The 22,989-nt window shown below is 38.7% G+C and overlaps 1 protein-coding gene and 1 pseudogene across 3 annotated transcripts in view; both read right to left on the bottom strand.

Moving 5' to 3' along the window:
- The window catches only part of LOC131328569 (probable LRR receptor-like serine/threonine-protein kinase At3g47570), a 49,283-nt pseudogene extending 44,804 nt beyond the window's left edge, over positions 1-4,479 (bottom strand).
- Positions 1-22,989, bottom strand: part of LOC131330030 (probable LRR receptor-like serine/threonine-protein kinase At3g47570) — an 80,168-nt gene that overhangs the window by 39,689 nt on the left and 17,490 nt on the right. For 2 of the 3 annotated variants that reach the window (XM_058363502.1, XM_058363501.1), the window contains exon 2: positions 6,922-7,350. In XM_058363502.1, coding sequence (XP_058219485.1) covers positions 6,932-7,350 — 419 coding nt within the window. In that variant the 3' untranslated portion in view covers positions 6,922-6,931. Of the gene's footprint in view, positions 1-6,129; positions 6,263-6,921; positions 7,351-22,989 lie in introns of those variants that run through there. The other variant, XM_058363500.1, reaches the window with a different exon arrangement.

Raw genomic sequence — 22,989 nt, 5'->3', positions numbered from 1 at the left:
AATGATTTGGGATCCGGGGCTTGTTTATCCTTGAACTGCTCTTTCTTCGCCTGCCCATAATCTTTTCTTTCACGATAAGTTTTGGGCTCTGGCTTGTCAGCTTTCTTTATAGGCCCCTTTACTTGCTCGGCGGCCAACTTTCCATCCTCTCGTAGGATGTCATCCTCGTTCCTGGCGTGCTGCTCAATTCTCTCCATCAATTTTACCAATGTCTGCACGGGACTCATGTTTAAAGACTTACGCAGTTCCCCCCGAACAGGTAAGCCTGTTTTAAATGTGGCTATTGCGTATTCTTCACTACATCCTTCAATCTCGTTGAAGGTTTCCCAGTACTTTTTTGCATAAGTCCTGATCGGCTCGTCCTCTCCTTGCTTCATAAAAGAAAGACTCTCAAAGGTTTTGGGAGCTTTCCTGCTCGTCAAGAACAGTGCAGTGAATTCCTCGGCCAACTGCACCCATGTTCGGATAGAGCGTGAGCCCAATTTGTGGAACCACGACAAAGCAACCTTCCCTAAACTCGACGGGAACATCTTGCACATGATTGCATCATCCCCTTCATGCATAAACATTGCTTGCTGGTAATGCTGTATATGGGCCACGGGATCAGCATCTATCTCGTAGAGGATGAATGTTCCGTGCTTTACCCTGGTCGGCAATCTAGCCTCTTGTAACTTTTTTGCAAAAGGGGAGGATGCTATATTCTGAAGTGCTTTCCGTGCTGCTTCCCGTGCAGTCATGGCTTCATCCTCTGGTCCTTTCTTGGATCTAATTCGTTCCCAATCGGAATCAGGTCTCTCGTACCTGTCCCTATGATGTTTTCTACTACCTTCCTCTTCGGGGGTAGAGCTTCGACCTCTGCTTCTCCTCTTTCTTGGAGATACCCTCCTTCGCTCGGGTGTTCGGATCTTGCTCCTCCCTTTTCGTGGAGAAGTTTTATGTCGCCTCGGGGTCAGACTTCTACTCCTGCTCCTCCTTCCTCGTGAAGGAGCCTTTTGGTATTGTACCAAAGCGTATTTACTGCCTCTAGAATTTCTTCGAGATAGTCCAGAGTCCTCCGGATGTTCTCTGACTCTCTCTAGTTCTCTGATTTCATGTTCTCGTTTTTTGATCAAACGAGCATACTCCTCAATTTCTTGTCTCTTCTTATCAAGAATGTCTTCGCCACGGTATACACTTCTGGAGTGTGCAATCGATTCATCCCCTCGATGGGATTTAGTCCTTCTCGTGGACTTCGATGCCGTCTCTCCATCTCTATTTTTGGAGTTGCCGTGGATAGCAAGGGGGTGGCCCTTACTCGTGGTCCTCTTGTGTCCTCCTTCCGGCTTTCTCGGAGCCCCGGGTGGAGACTTATCCCCTCCTTCAATTAACACATCCTTTGGGTCGTGTGGCGTTGCTGGATCTATTTCCACAATGGTCGTATTTCAAAGGGAACTCTTTCGTTTCCCACAGACGGCGCCAATTGTAGGGGGACAAATTCAAGTAGTGCTCTGAACAGCACTGGAATGCAGCGGCTTCACGTGCCTCTTGAACGTAACCCTAATTTGTCAAAGAAACCCTTGTCCTGCAAAACAGACAAGGAGTGAGTGCACCTTTGCCTCTCGTGGCAAAGGCCCTCCGATGCCTTTGTTAGTATTTCGTACTAGCGATCAAACCCTAATTATCAGTAGGAAAGCAATAAGAATGCAGTGTATTGCATACCTCTTTCCTCTAGGTTTACCTCATATTTATAGATTTATGGATGCTTGCTGCCCAAGTATCCATATTGCCCTAGGTTTCCTACCTCGTATAGGAAAACTAGGATCTCTTGGATTCTCGTTCCCTTATCAGTTTATTTCCTTAATCCTTGTAAGACTCTTTCCATAACAAGCCGAACATCCCATACTCGTTGGGTATCTTTCTTAGATCCTATATTCTTGGGATCTCATCCTGTAACGGAATACCAGTGATTCTGGACACTTCTAGAATGTTCCCTCTAATAGGACTTCTCTCTTTGTTCGGCCATCTCATGGCCGAACAGACGGCCTGGACCAGTTACTTCACATGTAACTGGTCCTAAGGAAACAATTTGGACCATATCCTTTCTAAGGAGCTCTCCTCCTGTTCGGCTCTCTCTTGCCGAACAAGTTTCTTGAACAGTGGCATCTCTTGTAATTTTCCTTGTATTCGGTCCAATAACGTCTCGTGTTATTGCACCGAGAATCGTACAACCTCTCTGGACCATTGACTTCTCATATCACTGGTCCATAATGCGTTGACCTTTTCTTTGACCGTGCTCGGGCTCGTTTTGTACCTGTTCGGAAATACCTCCCTACAGCCAACGAAGACAACACAACACCACTCTCTAAAGAGTCGCCTGACAGGCTGACACCTAAGATTGAAAACAACACCCATGGAGGAACCTAAGACTTTTGCGAAAACTACTCCCGGTGGCAAAGTTAGACATGTAATGGGTCTCACAACTTTTTTATTGACCGAAAACACAAAATATATATACAAAAATGCCTCATTTTGCCCTAACTTTTCCTGACTTTTTGGCGAGGTCTTTTTATTATTTTCTCTTAATCCCAAAAAGATTTGGGTCAAGTTGTTACACCACATTGTTGCTCTTGATGATAGGAATTGAAAAAGTATAAAACATAGACCAAAATTTAAAAAAAAAAGCATTTAAAAAGAAGAAAAACATTGAACAATTTAGTCTATATGACATAGACAGTTTTTTTTCGGATTTCTTCGTCATCTTGTATGTGCTTTTTTTAAATTTGGCCTATATATTATACTTTTTCGAATCCTCTCCTTTAGATAAATTATGTGATGTAAAAATATGACTCCAACCTTGTAAGAAATAAGAGAAATAATAACGTTTGGGTAATCAAAATGACCAAAAAAAATTAAAAAAAATCAGACATTTTCATACTTTGTTTTCCTTTCCCCGCAACTCTACCGTGTTAGGAATTAATCAAAGTACACGTTCAATCCACAACGTCCCTGCGGATCTTGGAAACTACGTTCACATAAATCAATCAGCAAAACAAAACAATGCGTAATGAATAGAAAATAAAGAACACACAAATTTACGTGAAAAACCTCAACGTGAGGAAAAAATCACGGGAGCGACATAAGTCCACTTTAATATTCAAAATCAATGGAGTACAAGTCTTCTCTCTGAGAGCGGTTTTCTCTTGCATCCCTCTCTATTTTCTCTGAAAACTCTCGTAACTCTAATTACCAGCTAACTGCATTATAATTAGAAAAGGCCAATGGCCAAAAATGCCCCTGGCAAAACACAAAATGCCGTTTTTGCTTCAATTCGTTGTGCGACACCCCGGGCTCTAACGTTGCTAAGGTCATTGTCTGCATACCCAACGTACCAGCCTAGCTTAAGGTGCGAATAGTTGGCCGTTGGTTAATTACTTGACAACTCCACCCATACGATTAGTTGTGTTTGATTGATGAGCCAACAACGTACGTACCTACGATGTTTTTCTTCAGAAAAAAAAAAAATCTTATTAAAATCTTGTATTTTCTACTCATAATCAATAAAGTCTTAATTGATGTGCTGATATTTCTAAACTTCATTTTCCCAGAGTCCATAGTCAATAAAGTTGAAACTTCGATCAATGACCAGAATTGGTTTAAGCTCGTCTGCAGTGAAATTGACACCAGTGGGATTCTTCTCTTTTCTTCTCATGATGACACCAGTGTATTCTAAAATGACGGTTTATTTTTTTGAACGACAAAAGGAAAAAGATATAAGGTACACATTTCTTCTTTTTTCAATAACTAGATGTCCGGACTAATTTACGCGCACCTCGATCGGCTAATTCCGGGGCCCTGAAAATAATGATTGGATAAACCCTTCTGTGGCCCCAAGGGTTGAAATGTTTAGCCTCCGTGAGATTTGAACATTCGATCTCATGGAGGATAAACACTTATCAAAAACCTCACTGTGCCCTCTCTTGAAATTGTCGAGTGGATGAGGGAACACTTGAAATTGTCGAGTTATTTTATGACCGTTAATAGAATACTAATAGCGGTAATAAATAGTAGGACCGTCCAATGAACTTTTGGACGACTTGGATGGCACAGCTTGTGACGACCCGAATTTTTACACTGCCTCCAAAATAATACATGTCCAGTAATTACAAGTCCTCAAGAACAAATATACATGGTGGGCCCTAAAAATTTTCAAAATGATACAGATTTTCTGAACAATCTCTATAAAGCTTAATCCTTCAAATACTCCAACTCGGGTCCCCACTAACTTTCTCTGCACCTAAAAAATATAAAACGCCCGGGTAGTATATGCAATACGAGGACAATAACATGGCTAGCAATAAGAATATGCTCAATAAACGAGGATAACAAATCAAGTAGGATCATTCCGAACGCTTTTCATTTATAGCCTCATACCCGGCTCATTTCGATAACATGCCAAGCACCACCCAAGTCAAAACTCTGTATTGGGCACATGGGCCCCATAAACATACTGGACTCCCCGTGGGTCAGTCAATCGTACATCTTTCATAACTCTATGACCCAATGGGCTTAAACCTGTACCAATCTGTTCCATGGCTTTTAGCCAAATACTTTCTCTGTCACGAAACAAAAAGTGACAATAACTGAATCAACAAGCTTAGACATCAAATGAGTACAAATATGAGAGAATCAAATAATACTCTTTGCAAAGAGATTCAGCTAGGAATGTATTGCACACTACCCGGTACCTCAAATTATGCCTGAATATATATATCACCTCGCCGTGGAATTTCTCACAAAAGATACTGTGAAGAACTTGCCATGCCACAAGCCTACTGCCCTTCACGTTTTTTCTATTTCTCCAGAGCATTAAGGATTTTCCTTACAAATAACCCTATTTGAACCAAAGTCTAGTGAACTAGTTATTTAGAATACCACGTGTACAGCCATAAGATGACTAGGTTAACACTTATCAACCCTTTTTTCCAGCCTACACGTTGCACACAAGGCACCGAGTGGCCCTTTTTTTTTTTCCCTTTCCTGTGTTGTCTAATTACCCAACTCAAATAAAATACTATTTAGAAAAATACGGGATATTACACAGCTGCACGCTGCTGTACGTGAGATGGGCACGGCAGCCCCCCACTTCTGTCCGTAAGAGACCGGGTATGAGGTATCATTCCGAATTCATTGCTATTAGTGTCGTTTTGCCACATCTACATTTATCTAAAAGGAAAGTAAAATTAAACTCATTCGGCGCCGACCAATATTGGCCAGTACTAACCGATACCAAATAGTATTTGAGCAGAAAGGGAAATACAGTTTAGGATACCGCGAATTTTCTCAAATACGATACATTCCAGTTGATACTGGATTCAAATTCCTTCTTTCTGGTGATAATATGAAGCTCATAGATTTCATCCAAGGAAAGTTAGTAATAGAAACGTTAGCAGACTGTGATTTTGAATGTTGTCTAATTCGTTTACAATGATACTAGCAGAAAACCCGTACTATGCAAGGGAATCACAGCACACAAAACAAAATCAAATTAAAAGATACACTTTCAATGATCAAATTATTTTTATTTCTTCTATTTCATTATAGAAGACGTTAAAACATGAAATTTTGGCCCCCTTTTTTTATTTGGAAAAAATGATGTTACATGAATGTGTATCACTACTCCTTCATTGAAAAGCACGTTATTGAATTGCTTACCAACAAGCATTTTACGTAAACGTTTAAGGTAATAATCACCCAGACTACTATTACCTCTCATAGCCAAAGAATTGGTCACCCTATTTGCACTCCTACGCACGTGGGATCTTTAAAATGTAGGCTATTAACCAAATGGGGCGTTAGAGTAATTAAATATTGTTGCAAATCCTTAACAACTATCTGGGGTTTGTTCTCAGTCATGTGGCCCCCAACCCACTACGGGTCGGTAGCAAATTAAATGTAAAGAAAGTAATTGGGTTCAAATGGAGACCCTTACACATATAGACTAGAAATTGGTGACAAGAAACAATTACTTTTTGCTCATATGCTACTGGAGTCCCACTTTACATGTAAGTCTTATAGTACATTTAAATGAGAAAATTCTCATGCTTGAAAGTTGAAACAAACTAAAAACACAAGAGGAACATAAACTTGAAACTAAAAAAACACACATATTGAACAACAAACTAGCATCTGTAATGCGTACCCAAAGCAATATGGAGCAATATAACAAAGTTGTGGTTTGGTCTCAAGAAATACCTTCAAGACCCATCAAACCTCAAGCACGTACCTACGATGGAAGAAGGAAAATTAGTTATTGAACACGTTTGATGGGAGAAGATAATCACTTACAGAATATATAACTTTGGTCGAAGCTACAGCAGCTTGGAAAATGGGTTGGTTTGTGCACATGTAATTGAATATATACACAAAAACGCTAGCATATACATCAATTTTCAGTAAAAGAAAGAAGGCAAAAAGATTACATCCACATCCTCCAATTGATAGTTGCAGAGGTTATTCAAGAACTTGCCTCATTGAAGTTACGAAAGTAAGGTTTGTTTATCCTAAATTGGAATGTGGCATTAGAGTTCCTACTTTCTCTTTACTATTGTTTTGAAAAACACTTACACTGAGGTTCTAGACTTCTAGTAGAATTTATTGATTTTTAAGGTTGAATTAGAAATGGAAATCATATGTTTTGTTCATACTTGCAAGCCACGTGAGAACTATTAATTTGAATTAACAAAAAGAGGAGCAAATGAAAACATTATGGTTATTATGAACCAGGGTGAAGTTGAACACAACTAAAAGGTTTATGTAACTAATGTAAGTCTGCAACAACTAAACAAACCGATGTTTTGCCTGCGAGTGCACAATTGTTGTGGTTTAAGTGCCAAATGCAGATATTTCTCTCCAGTAGTTATTGGAATGTAAAAGGGGTCATACCTGCACATGATCAAGCTGCAATTCTAGCTCTCATTCCTCCGTGTACTCCAACTCTGAGAAGAGTGTTCTTAATCACATGCAACTGAGTAACGATTTCTTTGATATCTGGTCGATCTCTTGGTAGTTCTTTCGAACAAGCTATTCCCACTTTAAGAATTGAACTCAAGCATTCGTGAATGCTAGCCGGGCTATGATTATGAGAGCTGTTGATGCTTGAGCTTGCCTCTCCGACTACTACTTGTTGAAATAATGTTGGATCAACAATGTTTGCTACTTGTTCAGCCATAGCCATCTCAACAAAGTTATGGAGAGTCAGACGACCCTCGAACATGGTATCTGTTGGTTTCTTCCCTGTGAACATCTCCAATAAGAGAATACCGAAACTGTACATATCACCCGATGTTGATACTTCATTTCCCATGCCATACTCTACAATTCATCCATCAAATCTGCTTGATAAGTAGCTTCTCAAGGAATAGTAAAGAAACCTCAGCAAACCTTCTTTGATGGATACTCATAATTTTATGTCTCGAATAAGACTACAAAGAATTGTGTCTCTTTATTTGCATCCTACTAGAATAACTGACATTTGGTTCTGTTTGTGTTATCTGAAATGCCTAATTTGAACCATTGTTGATTGGTTCACTTCGATTTTGTTTGGGTAAATATATATTCCATTTTTTAGTCTGAAGCGAAGATATAACAAAAGCCAAGGGTCATACCCGAGCATACAAGAAGGAACCCTTAATTACTAGAGCATCAAAACAAAGAGAACAGGGGTCTAAATCCTTTTTAGTAGCTATTACCAAATCATAAACTTATCAGTTATCCTTGTACTCCTATTTGCTGTAGGTTTGTGTTACTCAAGTAATAAGGAAATTAAAAAGTCTCTCCCTTGCGATACTTACTCAGTAACAGAAACCTAAGTAGATAGTGTTTTTTGAATTCTGGTTACTTCATGTAAAAATAAAACTAGGATTATATACTAGCTCTACACGTACATTTCCCCACATTATCACATCCCCTAAGATGTCATGCTTAATGCTTTGACTCCTAATACCAAGTATGCTATTACTCCCTCCGTCCCTTTTTTTGTGTCCAGTATTCCATTTTGGGCTGTCCCTTAATAAGTGTCCATTTTGTAAAGTTAGGGGGGTAAAAGTTGGTGTATTGTCTATTTTGTCCCTAAAAGTAGATTTTATTTTGAAAAGTTAGTGAGTAAAAGTGTAATGATGATGGGTAAGTAAGGAAAGTGGAGGAAAAAGTTGATGTGAAAGGTGTAATAATGATGTCTTTTTAATAAGTTGGAGTTACGAAGTAGGACACTTAAAAAGGGACGGAGGGAGTATAATTTTTAGAGGTTAACACGTGGCCCATTTGTGGTGAAAATATTCCCTAACCCAAGTGAATTGGAAAGACCGTAGAAAAATGCTTACAAAATACTCTAAAATAAAAAATTGGGATACGTCCTGTAATAAAGAAAACAGTAAAGTTACGAAGATAAAATGGTTGGTTATTTATTTTTGGGAACTGATTTTCGCGCTCCAAGATTTACTGCAGGCGCTCCATTTTTTGTTTTTATACTGTGATGTTGCTTGCAACATCAGTGTATATTTTGTTATATTTTGTTTTTACACTGTGATGTTGCTGGCAACATCACAGTGTAAAAACAAAAAATGGAGCGCCTGCAGTAAATCTTGGAGCGCGAATATCAATTCCCTTATTTTTTAGGCTAACGAGTCTTGGCAATTATAAAGAAAGAAACTTACTCCATCTCCATTTCAAGAAACAATCTAGACTTTCAGTTTGACTCAACTCCAATACTATTGAAAGCAAGATAATGCAGTGAGGAGTAGAACATAAGAACCAGGAGCTTTTATTTCTGTGTTGCGTTACCAGAGTCAAAGGAAAAGTGAATTAAATCTAAAAACCATTGGAAGTGAAGGAGAAAAGAAAAACGAAATGAGTCTAAGGGGTACATTTACCTGGAGCTGCATAACCGGATGACCCCCATAAGCCAATAGAACTTGATTGATTTGAAGAAGAAATACGTGGTGCATCTACAAGGAATCTTGCTAACCCAAAATCACCTACATGTGCAACCATATCATCGTCAAGAAGAACATTGCTTGGTTTCAAGTCACAATGAACTATTGGTTCCGAGCAGTGGTGGTGAAGATAAAAAAGTGCAGAAGCGACGTCAAATGCGATATTTAACCTCTGTAGAAAGTTTAAACTAGGCGACTTGTCGTGCGCATCATCTTCTTTCTCATTTGGATGCAACCACTCCTCTAGGCTCCCAATGACCATGAACTCGTAAACCAGAGCTTTGAAATCATCCCCTTTATAGTCAACACTTGAACATGCTGTGAGGACATTTACAAGATTCCGATGTCGAATGCTCCTTAATGCCTTACACTCGGCTATGAAACTCTTGGCAGCTCCCCGGGATTGAAGGTTTAATACTTTCACAGCAACCAGTTTTCCACCCCAATCAAGATCAAGAATTCCTTTGTACACCGAACCAAAACTACCCATGCCGATTAGATTGGTTGGAGAAAACTCATTGGTCGCTTTAAGTAGACTCCAGTAGGATAACTTAGCAAATGAGTGGCCAAAAAAGCTAGAAGATGGTACCTCTATTCTCTTTTTAAACCAATGAAGATATACGAAATACATTATCACAAATAGACATACAAGCCCAAAAGATGATGGGAGTACCAATTTCACGACGTGAGTAAATTTCCCCTTGGACTGGCAACTGCGCAGATTTAAATCGGGTATACCACCACAAAGCTTCTTGTTTCCCTCGAGAGAAATAGCTGCTACAATCGTAAATATGCCTCTTTTTGGTACTGCTCTCTCAAAATCATTGAATGATATGTTTAATTTCTCTAAGAAACGAAAGTCTGCTAAATAGTCTGGGATTTTCCCCGAGAAATCATTCATAGATATGTCTAGCTCCTCCAAGCCTCTCAATTGACTCAAAGTTGATGGAAGGATTCCCGAGAACTCATTGCCCTTCAAATTAATTGATGCCAATTGCACACAGCTACCAAGGGCGCTTGGAATATTTCCATTCAACATATTCTCAGAAACATTTAGTGCTACAAGATTTTTTAAAACCCCGATTTCCAAAGGGATGACACCAGTCAAGTTGTTATGAGATAGGTCTAGATAAAATAATGATGAGAGACTAACAACTTCTTTGGGTATGGTGCCACTAAGACTGTTTTTGGCGAGTGAAAGCTGCAGCAACATCTGACATTTGCTCAGACTCAATGCGATGCTTCCGCGAAGATTATTTTTGGATAGATCTAGAATTAATAACGTGGATAAATTTCCCAAAGATGACGGGATGTTACCAGAGAATCTATTACCTTTGAGCGACAGGACATTTAGCCTTTGAAGTTTCCCGAAATCAGCAGGAATATTACCTGTTAAATGGTTGTTCTCTGTTTCGAATAGCTGCAAATTGACTAGATTCCCTATCCCTCTTGGGATGCTCCCGTACAGGTTATTCTCCCCCAAGGATATCTTAGTAAGACTAATGGATAAATTAGTAATTACTTCCGGAAACATCCCTCCAAAACGGTTTTCGCCCAGAGCCAACAAGTCCAAATCGGTGGCATTGATCAAAGAGGAGAGAAAACTCAAGTCATCTGCTTCCCCTGTTCCTAGATGATTTTAAGGAGCAACTAACCGCAAAAGATTACCCACCTTATCAAAGGCAGGCATCTTCCCGGTAAAATTATTAGTGTCCAGCCCAAGGTAATATAGATTGGTGGCATTTGATATTGATCTAGGAATGGATCCAGTCAACGAGTTGTCACCAACTCCAAGGTACTCTAGATTAGGAAGTGAAAATCCTATGTTTGAGGGAAGAATCCCTTGGATTTGGTTTACTGCGATATCGAATTCCGTAATGGAAGAGAGATTAAATATCGAGGAAGGAATCGTACCGAGCAACCTGCTCCCTGCTAACGCAAAAACTTCCAAGTTTGTCAATCGGCCTAGATCATGAGGTATATTCCCACCAAAATCATTTAAGGATATAAAGAGGATTGTCAAAGATGATAGATTACCAATAGTTGCAGGCACTCCTCCTGTAAGATTGTTTTTTGCAATATACAATCTCTGGAGTTTGGCTAGGTGACCAAGCTCCGTTGGAATTTTCCCCGTCAGCTTATTGTTAGAAAACTCAAGGACAATGAGATTGGAGCAACGAGATATATTGGCCGGAATTTCACCGGTAACTGAATTATTAAGCAGTGACATGAATGTCAGTCTGCGTAAGTTGCCGATTTGTTGGGGGATGTTATGGCTCAAGCTATTGTTCATCAATTCTAACCTCATAAGGAAACTTAAATTTCCAATGTGAGGCGAAATGGGCCCTGTTAGTTTTGCATGATTAAGGATTAACCATGTGACCCTCTGGTGCCGATGGCCACACGTTACACCAACCCATTGGCAGAAGTGGACGGATCCATTCCAGGAGTTTAGTGTCCCGAGGGGATCGCTGGTGATCTCGGCCTTGAATGCTAGTAAGGCTAGTTGGTCGGTCTCGTTCCCGTAGTGCACAGAGTCGGGTACTGAACCCACAAGCAAGAGAAGAACAAAATGCATGAACAAAAAAAGGAAAAATGAAGGTGGAAGTAACAGACCCATGTGTTGTAGAGGTCTGCGGTGGAGCGGATTTGGCAGCTTACTTTGTGTTGAATGTGAAGAAGAAGAAGAAGAAGAAGAAGAAGAAGAGGAGGAGGAGAGTGATGCAAGGAAATTGGAAGTGAAAGGCTGAAATATTTCTGGTGGAGTTGTTTGAATGAGAGGGATGTTGGGTTGAGCTAATTAAGTAGTATATAAGCTTGCACTTCTCCAAGTGGTGGAGCCCTCTATTTTTCCTTGCGTGTTCCCTTACGAGAAATTGAGGGGGAGAAATTATTTGAAGAAATGTTTTGGCGAAATGAAGTAAGCGAAAAGGAAAAGTTCTTTTTTTTTTTTGGCATTCTTTCGATCAAAGAATTTTTTTCAGGAGGTTAAAAAAATTGTTTAGAGGTTCAGGAGCCTATATAAAAAAGGATTTTCTAAATTGGCGCTTCGGATTCCACATCTGCATATAGGATTTTGGACGTATTTGGGCTTTATTGTTGGGCCAATATCCTTGTATTTGGACTTTTAGATCTTTTCTGGTGTTTGCTCTTTATTGTGTTATCTGGGCTTATGGCCTTTTAGATGTTGGGCTTTGGCCCTTGGGGTTTTTTTCTTGGTTGGCATCTTGTCAATTAAGAGTTTGAATCTCTGATAAGCACTTGTTGTCTTTCTCCTTGCTCTTTTAGTCTTTGTAATCTTTCAAAGATTAATAAAACTTTTTCGCCATTACAAAAAACAGGATTTTCTACAAAATCTTCCTAACTTTTTAGCACGGTCTTTTTTATTATTTGCTCTTAATCCTGAAAAGATTTAATTGGGTCTAATTTTATACCACATTGTTCGTCTTGAAGAGAAGAATCGAAAAAGTATAAAATATGGACCAAAACTTTTAAAAAATCATATAAGGCGACACTAAAGATCCAAAATTTTAGTTTGTATTTTTATATTTTTCCGATTACTCTCAGAGACTAATGATGTGATGTAAAAATTTGACTCCAATTTTGTTAGAATAAAGAGAACTAATGAAAAAACCATGCCAAATAGGTCAGAGAGGCCATGAGGAAAGTATGGCATGCGTGTTTGGTTGTCTGTTACTTGCCAACGGACCCGGGGATGGTGCCAAGCTCCCCCCTCCCCCCCTCCCCCACCCCAGCGGCATCTGTTTGTTCATCTCAGCACGGATGACTCGGATTAAATTTTAGCGCATACAGATCGATCTAAACCATCCATTTTTCGGTCATGATCTGAGTTGTCGATTGTCGAGATGAACGACCGCTCGGCACCTCTGCCAAGCATATAACCAGTCGCCTTGGACATTCATTCTTGACAATGATGATTTTCTCCAAATATTCTTCTTAAATTATAGTTGTTATTATCACTCAAGCTTATGAAATCTCTTTTCTCCAAAAAAAAAAAAAGTAAAAGAAGAAGAAAAGATAAGTCCCCATAAAATAGACCCATTTGATGAAGCCTTAACGAAATTTCTTAATTAATGTGGTGATAATTTTATTTTTCCTCTAGTTCATGTTTCTAAGCATGATTTTGTATCCCTCTAAGCAAGGCACACAAAAGTTGAAACTCCAATAGCCCTAACAATTAGTCTAGCACCACAAGCACATACACAATCTGAAGAATTTTAAAATTTTGATGCAATAGATCTAGCAGGGTGCTATGGTCCGTCCGCAGAGCCGGCTTATGGCATAGGCGGGAGAAGCAAGGGCTTCGGGCCCCCCAAAAATATTTAAAATGAGGGCCCCCTAAAATTCTTGGATCTATATATATATATGGCCCAAAAATTTTTTTGCACTAAATCTTTTTTACACAAAATAGGCCAATTGAAATTTGGGAGCCACAAAATAGGCCCAAACGATGAAATTACTCATTAGAATCACCGGGGTGATCGAAAAAAAGAAAGAAAGAAAAAGAAACACCAATTCAAGGGATAAAAGAATACATGAGCCGATCCAAAAAAAGAAATAAAGAAATAAACGTTGCTTCAAGCTTGACTGAGTCACTAGTGAAACAGCTTAACTATGAAGACTTAATAAGTATGTTTGCAACAAAAAGTGTGAGATGACTAATTTTCAAATTATAGATTTTGAGGTATTGTAATAGTTGCATTTTTTTTTTTGAATAATTATATATTTTTATTTTGTAATGGTAAATCTTTTGTAATATATTCTTTTATGAGACTCTTTGTAGACCATTTTTGTATGAAAAATATAGAAAGGCCTCATTCAAGATGTTCGCTTCCGGCCTCCAAAACTTATGAGCCGACCATGTCCGTCCGTGAACCCAAGAACGTCTTCGTATAAGCCATGAACCATGACTTAGACATTTGAGTCTTCCCACTTGCCCCAAGTCGGTCTTCACTGAAATTAACCGTACCGGTGTATTAATTTCTAGCATGAAATTTCAGTACAGAGCCAAAGAAGACTGACTTGCAATTAATTTGCATAAGTCCATTGATTCAGTCCGGTGTATTAATTTCTACAATGAAGTTTCCAATATATATAAGTCAAGGAAGACTGACTTGCAATTTGTATCTGTCAGGCTTCACTTCCATACTCGTTACGGGCCGCTTTCTTTATAATTATAGTGTTTGTCCCGTGGTATGCACCACGTTATAACTGTACGTACTTGTTCGGTATGATGTCATCCGTTCGATCAGGAGTTGGCGACTCTAGGAATTTACAAGTATATATGGGGTCATTTACAAATTAAAAGTTGAAATGTTTTGTTTCAGTCGAAGAGCAAATGTCGTTGAAATTGATACTATGACTTTACTTTGCCAAGGTGACTGTCTTATTTTTAAAAATTGTGTCCATAGTTTTTGAACTAAAAGAAAAACAACGTCCTTTAAGAGCCTCTCATGTCTTTACCATTTCTATACTTGAACTCAAAATTTGATACGTAAAAAGTTAAATACTATATGAATGTGTTTCGATATGTCATTAATTAGTATTCAATTAACATTATTTTTCTATTTTTCGAAGAACTTGACGAGCTCTACAAAATGATTGTTTCTGATCATTGTTATAAATCCAGAAATTGCCCACGAAAATCAAAAGCGGACCAAATTGTATGGGATTCGTACTGAATTAGACTTGAGACCATGACGACTGGTTTCTAATGTGAGACGAGAGAAGCATGCAAGAAAACAACTACTAGTAAAGAGATTCATAAAGTCATTGGCTCGATCTTTTTATTCACAGTCTCCCCACCCATAAAGTGATTCGTCAAGTCAGTCCAAGTCTTTTTTTTCAAATATAGTGGTGGGGTATCAAGGCTACAAACGAACAGAGTTTCTCTCGAGCGGCTCGCAGCTCGGCTTTGTTAGTGGCTCGTTTAAGTTTGGCTCGGAAGGTTAACGAAAGAGCTTGAGTCGGTTTTGCCAGCTCATTTCGTAAATGAGCCGAGCTCGATCGAGCTAGGATAAGCTCGTCTCTAGTCGGCTCACGAGCCGGAATATATATACTTGAAGTTTAGGGTTTTTTCATATTTTGCCTTAATGCCAAGGGTTTTTTGTTTCCACTTTCCAGTCAACCAAGCGATGCAATGATTGACGAGCCGAACTCGAGCCTCCCTATAAATGACCGAGCCGAGCTTGAACACTCTGAGGCTCGGTTCGGCTCGTTTGCAGCCCTATCTAATGGCTCCGCTAAACTGGTATCCTCAACTTTGGGTAAGACCCTGTTCGTTAAGGTAAATAAGTCTTTAATCGAGTAAAATTCGGTCCGTCTTTTCTTACAAATTGGGGTGAGGTATCATCCACTTTGAGTAATGTAGTATTTGACAGCAATCAACAAAGAAGTATTTACAGGCTACAAATGAAGTGTGTACATCGTGTCTTGAAAATTCTGACAAATTTTTTTTTGATTGGTTGCTTTTTAAGACAAGAAAGGTGAAACTCTCAACGGCAAGACCACTTCTAATTGTAAAAATACTTGCTACCACTCTGAAATCCACGAGATGAAACTTTTCGAGCAGAGCAATTGGTGTAGTGACAAGGCAGAGCGATTGATTGTAGTGACTGGCCTTATTATACGTATCTGGCCTACTTAAAATCGTGTCTTGATCGGATCGATACTAACACCGATGTTATTTAATATCGTGTCTTGGTTAGATCAACTCTAAACCGGTCCATTTAAAATCATGTCTTGGTCGGATTGACACTGCTAACCCCTTTAACTAGAATTTTTAAAAGATGTACGTGTAATTATCCACATAGCTATGATATACATGAGGAATTGAACGTCCATATAAAAACTGCATATATTGTCATTTACCAATATAACCACACCAATTATACCATAAAAAAATAGCACACAATAACCAAATCATGACAAATTGTTTGGTGTACACGGATCGTGCCGTGTCGTATTCGAGTCATGTCATTTCAAGTCAACCCCAATACAGAAATGGAATGGTTATACATATCTTTCTCGGGTTATGCAAGTCATGTCCGTATTTATCTCGTTTTAATATTATTGTCGGATCGTTGTGTCATTGTTGTGTCGTATGAAAAATTAACCAACCCAAAAACTATAACTTCGTGTGACCTTGAATCATATTAACAAAATACGTACATGTTCGTGAAACATGTTTCGGAATATGCACATAAGGTATCAATTTTTTTTCAAGTTGAATAAAATGAACTACTCCCTCTGTCCCAAAATATTTGTCCGGTTCGCAAAACGAGGACTTAAAAATAATGCATTTCTTTCAAGAAAAAATCCAAACTTTTTTCATAAATTAAAAGAATTCATCGATATCTAGTGAATTGTTAAAAAAAAATTAAATTTTTCTTGCAAAAAATATATTATTTTTACGTTCTCGTTACGCGGACCGAACAAACATTATGGGACGGAGGGAGTACCAATCAAATTACGTGACTCAGAAAGGCAACCTGCACAAGGCTCACAGCAGCTTGCTCTGTGCTCCATAGCAACTCATGACTCATTAGTCAAGTCAAGACGTCTCTCCTTTTTCCTTTCCTTTTATTTTTACTTTTCTCATGCTCATCCATTGTCTATTTGCCCCACGCATCAAATAAAGCCTTAAATTAAGGTTAAGTTCTGTTAAGATTTTTTGACTTTTTATTGTTTTGTCTTTATTCAATTTGTTTTTCGCGTTTATTCTCCTAACTTTTATGGATTATTGAATTTTTAGGATTCCTTTGCAAGTGATCACTCTTCAACTGGCCAACGCAATGTCAAATTTTTTCTCTCTCTAGCTCCTTGGAAAAACCTCTAATACACACCTCCTACCTTTGAAAATTAAATGGTACGCCTATGTTGGAAAAATATTGAAAATGTTACGCCTCTCACGGATAAATGTTATGTCTCTAAGTGGTAAATATTACACCTTTTAATGGTTAAGGGTGCATACAATATGCACCGTTATGCCTATTGGTAAAAGGTTAAGTCAATGTTACGCCTATTGGTAAAATGTTACGTCTCTTAGTGGTAAATGTTACGCCTCTCAATGATAAATGTTACCGGTGTATATAGCACGCAAGTTTGCACTGTAGACGTTCTCTCTTTTTTCTAATTGTATTTTATTATCTCCTTTTGAGATGCTCTCATGTATGATGTTGAACTTGAACAGGCGGGAGGGGTGTAGAGACCCGTATTTTTGAGACTATATTTTTTCTTTTGCAATCGTACGGCTCGTTGAGATAGACGGTGCGGATATTCGGTGTGACATCTTCGTGGGAGGATATAACGGTAATTGTGCGAGAGGTGCACATGTGTGTGTGGGGGGTGGGAGCATGGGATTAATCCCCATGCCAATAATTTTCCCAGGAGAATCATTTCTCCCATTTTTTTTTTTTCTCTCTTTTTCTCTCTCGGCTATCTCTCTCTCCTCCTCTCCTCCGAAAAACTCCCTCTTCTCTTCTCTCTTCGATTTCATCTACTTAGGGTGTGATTCCGGACAAGGCCAGAGAATTAAAGTTGTTATACGGAGCACGAGCTTTCCAAATATCCAAGAAAATTCATGATCGGACCTCGTTAGAGCTTGGTTGACTCGGTCAAAGGCTCGGATTTTGCTCAAAACCCATGAGGTAGGGATTTCTCACTTCTATTATGTGTGTATGTGTTGATTTGGTGTTTGAATCGTGCCCTAGATCGTTGTTTTCGTTGTTAAAAATGTTCTGGTGGAGTCTGAAAATCATGCAGTGAAAACCCATGTCCTACCGGTAGGAGTTTTGGCCCTACCGGTACAAAAGCTGTCCAGTAATGTCATTTTCGTGAAATTGTGGTCTCCTACCGGTAGGAAAATGTGTCCTACCGGTAGGAAATGAAAAATTCAGCATTTTGGCAAAATTTCGAACGGGCATAACTTTTTCATCCGAACTCTGTTTTGGGCAAATTTTATATCAAAATTCATGTACCGAAAATGTACTTTCCAATGGTGGTGGTCTCATCTCCCAATTCTTAACCGATAAGATTTGGCAGCCAAAATAAGATAGATATATTCGTATACGTTGGGAAATCCTTTTTCCTTAGAATCGTTTGGGTGAAACATGGGTGTTCTTAGGTTCCCCTGAGTACTAGTTGAATGGTTTGACGAGGCTAGTAGTATACTAAATGCTTGGTAGTGGTCGTTGGGTTCCGTATGAGTCGTTTGACACCGAAACGAGGGTTTAGAGAATATAAGGAGTATATGTGGCCAAATGTTGTATGTGTTGACATGCGAAGTGAAAAACGAACACATAGAATTCTTCTTGAGTTAAACAATGCTAAGCATGGATACCCGAGACATTTCCTTGTGTTTGATATGTGGTACACCTCTTGCGTAACTTATACGATTTTGCGAGTTGCAAGGTGGAAGTCCATGAACTCGCTATGAGAGTTTATCTTTTGATGTGTGAGTGCTTGTATGGTGATGAGAAATTACTAACGTAACGATTGCGAGTTGATTGAGATGAAATTATCTGTACTACTTTTATGTGAATAAGTTTTCGTTGTGAATTCATTATATGTGACTGGAATGAATGGCTAAATTGTAAAGTGTATCGAAGGAATTGTGGTATGGTGACCTTTGATGTGTGACTTGAATTAGTTCCATCAGTGAGGACGAAACTAGTGGGGAGTATCGGGATTTCTTAATTGGCCTGGCAGGAGCTTTTGCTCATGATACAGAATGATGAGGAAATTGTGACACGATGTGAATGGAAATGGGCTATCATTGTGAAATTGTAAGTAAGTGATACGAAAGACATTGGTGTTGCGGTTCTTTGATTACGATAGTTTCATAAGTCAAGATATCGGATTGGTGATTCGAAGTGATATGAGGGACAGTGGCAGTCATGAGAAAATCATATAGATAGTAAGTCCTCGTGGTTGAATTAGAGTTTTGGTGTGTAGTCACGGTACTTCATTTATGTCTTCGACCTTGGGAAAATTACTAGTTGTGTTTCGTTTCATCATTTGAGATACCGTACCTTGCTTTTGTTATTCATTCCACCTGTCATCCCATTCGTATATAATAGTTGTGTAGATTTCTCTACTGGGCACGTGTTTGCTCAACCTACCATTTCAGGTTCATTGCAGGTCATGGTCATGGTCTTGGAGTACTTGGAGTGCATGCTGACATTATCGATTAAAGCTATTTTGGAGAGCACTTTATTTTTCTTGTTTAACAAACGACTTTGTTATGAAATTCCTACTTTGAAAGATTGTATTTGTAGACCAATTTATGGAATCGGAAACTGTATTGTATTTTGGGGTATTGTACGTACGATTGTGAGGACTTTGTATTTCAAATGGTATTGTTAATTTATGTTGAAAATCGAGGGCGTGACAACTTGGTATCAGAGCATTAGGTTTGAATACCTAGAGACCGTGGGGAGACTTAGTCTCAGGGGTTCAAAAAAAAAGTCATTGCATATTTTTAACAAAACATGAGTGTGCTTGCCTGACTGATGTGTGTTCATTGATGTGGCATTGCATCTGTGTTTATGCGAATTGGTGGAATGTGGTTGACTCATGTAAAAAAGAAAAAGAAGAAGAAGAAGAGAAGTTTGACCTCTTTGTAGTGACTACGGTTGCGAAGTTACTGTTATTAGTTTTGATCTTGAGCCGTTTGTGGTAAGGTATCCTTTCAGATGAGATGTTAGACAAAAAAAAAAATTTTGAAAAGTCGAGATTGTTGTAGTGGTTATGCGTAGTGGCGAGGTTGAAATGTGAAAGATGATATCCGTTAGTATGTAAAAGAAGTGTTGTATTGTTAACAAGGTTTGTGAGCTAAATACTTGATGCGTTTTATTTGAATTGTGTAGATTATGTGTTAAGTTTAAATACCTTAAGTAATTTTCATGTGATGCGAGGTGTATCATAGCTAAAGGATTGAACTAGTGAGTGTCTTGAATGTATGAAGAGATGATGTCTTGTTGTGGTAATGATTGTGTTTATTATTGTTATGGTAGTTATAGGGGTAGTGGTTTTAAGAATAGGTAAGACAGGTGGAACCCTTGTAAGTATCTGAGATTGACTTAGGAAGATGAGAGTTGTAGGTAGGGTGTTTAGAAACAGTATGTGTCTTCTGGACACCCAGGCGACTACCGAAGAGATCCAGTTGGAAGAGGCGCTTGATCACCGCTCCTTCTAGATGGAAGTCTCGGGAAGTCAATCGGATACTAGGTTTATATTAAGGGGTAAGATCTCTAGGCTTGAGGCAGATAACTATATATAGAAATTTCGTAGAAAAATGATGTGCTGTGGTGTTGTCGTAGTCATTGTGGTGATTGCCGTAGCGGTAGTGTTATGAGGGGTCGATAGGAGAATATTAGTTGTGTTATTCGGAGATAGGGAAAATAAGACACAAGGAGAAAGATAGTGATGTGATTTAAGTCAAGTGGTCAATGTAAGGCAAAGTAAGAAAATTGTTTGAAGTAAAGGCGATATAAGGGTGAACTGTTAAGGCTAATAATGAAGTGGAGTGTAGTTGGCATCCTTAGTTGGAATGGTGTGAAATTCATGGCAAGTGAGACTATTAGAAGTTCTTGGTGCGAGTGAAATTGATTCTTGAGTAATGAGGTAGTACGAGTCTTAGAATATAAAGAGGAATATAGACATGTTATTTGTAACCCCAGAGTCTTGTTAGTGTTTAGAAGAGGTTTATCAATTTGTTTGTATTTATATTGGTGTTTAAAATTTTAGTATCGAGAAAATCAATAGCAGTAAAAGTTTATTAGTGCAACTATTGCATACATTGTGTAGGTATTTGGGCGATGAAATATCGTGTGATTGTAAAGTTGATAGAGAAATGATTAATATTGATGTTGCGTATTGGTTACATGATATTCGAGATTGTGAAAATGGGAAACATGTGACTTGAGTAGGCTAATTGACGAGAGTGTTCGAGATTGATGGGTAAACAGAAAATGTGAAAGGTATCGTGAAGTTGAAAGGAACGAGATTACCATTGGGCTTTCTAGAGTGATGAAATGTGAAGTGATGGATACTTTGTGAGTCCGATGGACACTTTGTGAGTCCGATGGATACTTTGTGAGTCCGATGGACACTTTGTGAGGTTGTTGGATACTTTGTGAGTCCGTGGATGCTTTGTGAGACTGATGGATACTTTGTGAGTCCGATGGACACTTTGTGAGTTCGATGGATACTTTGTGAGTCCGATGGACACTTTGTGAGGTTGTTGGATACTTTGTGAGTCCGTGGATGCTTTGTGAGACTGATGGATACTTTGTGAGTCCGATGGGCACTTTATGAGACCGCTGGATACTTTGTGAGTCTGATTGACACTTTGTGAGATTGCTGGATACTTGGTGAGTCCGTTGGATACTTTGTGAGTTGGTGAATCTGCTGGATACTGAGTGAGCCTGTTAATGCGTGGATGTGTCTGGCATTGTGTAAGCTATTAAATTGCATTGTGGGTTTGTTGAAATATTTCGTGAATGAAATGTGCTGTTGTTTAGTTCTAACCTACATATTTGATTTATTATGTAATCTCAATGCGTGAAATTTGCTTTAAGTATATGATGTAGAATAAACAGTGATGCTTATGTGGGTAGTTGCTATGAGTGTATGCCTTTCTTGAGTAGCAACAACGATGTTTGGAGAATTGGGTTTAAGGAAATAGTGGATTGATAGTTTACCAGAATGGTTTTAATGTGTCTTGTGAAGAGTTATGTAAAAGGGACGCGTTACAATAGGGGAGAGTTTGGATTTTCGAAAATAGAAACCGATAGTGATTCAGAGTGGGCTAGAGAATATGAAGTAGTGTTGAACTCTTAGTTGTGTTTGAGTGTTAAATGGCCGAAAAAAAAATGTTTGAGATTTGTGCAGAGTCGATATAAAAGTTGTGTTGGTAAACAGAAATGTGAGTCAGAGATAAAGGTTGATGATTTTGTGTTAGGTGTGTTTCGTCGTACCAAGGGAGGTGAACCCTGTCTTTGAGAAAGGGAAGTGAGTAGCGAGGTGCGTGAAATAATTTGAGATTGTTAAAGAGAATAATGCAACTATCTATTATCAATGGTATTGATAGAATTGAATCAATTGTGGGGTGTGTTTATTTTATTTTATTTTTATTTTTGGAGACGAAAGATGTATTAATAGCTTTGAAATGTGAGACGTTCAACGAGGGTGAGTTGGTGTTAAAATTGAGCAAATGGTGATGATCGTTATGTAGTGATTGAGTTTTGGGTTTCTTGGTTTTATTACAGTGGAGAGTATTTGGGTATTCAAAAAAAAATATTGATGGATTGATCTATCAGTTGGTATTGGGAAAATGAAGCTTATGAGTATTAGAATTATAGTTATTATAAGCAGTTTAGTATGTCCTTCTGGGAAGTTCAAGAGATACTTAGTGGAATAAACTGAAAAGAATGAGAATGAGGAATTCTAGAGTTCGACGAACGTGAGATTATAAACTGTTGAATCTCGGTGGGATTGTCATGAAGATATGTGGGGACTAGTATTTTGGTATAGATGTTAGGATTTGAAAATATGATAAAGATGATGGAGGTTTGTGGCTGAGTGTTGAGTGATAAGACCATACCATTAGTGAGGGTTCTGAGGAGCAAACGAGATAAGGAAGAATCTGCGTAGAAAAGAAAGAATGATGTTATAAGTATGAAATTGCAACATGAGGTTTGGTAGTACGATTGGTGACTCGGCTGGGTTTGGGTTGGCAAATTTCGAGGACGAAATTTCTTTAAGGAGGGCAGGGTGTAGAGACCCGTATTTTTGAGACTATATTTTTTCTTTTGCAATCGTACGGCTCGTTGAGATAGACGGTGCGGATATTCGGTGTGACATCTTCGTGGGAGGATATAACGGTAATTGTGCGAGAGGTGCACATGTGTGTGTGGGGGGTGGGAGCATGGGATTAATCCCCATGCCAATAATTTTCCCAGGAGAATCATTTCTCCCATTTTTTTTTTTCTCTCTT

Source organism: Rhododendron vialii, chromosome 6a (genome assembly GCF_030253575.1).
Source record: "Rhododendron vialii isolate Sample 1 chromosome 6a, ASM3025357v1".
Classification (NCBI taxonomy): domain Eukaryota; kingdom Viridiplantae; phylum Streptophyta; class Magnoliopsida; order Ericales; family Ericaceae; genus Rhododendron; species Rhododendron vialii.
This window is presented reverse-complemented; position numbering and strand designations above follow the sequence as displayed.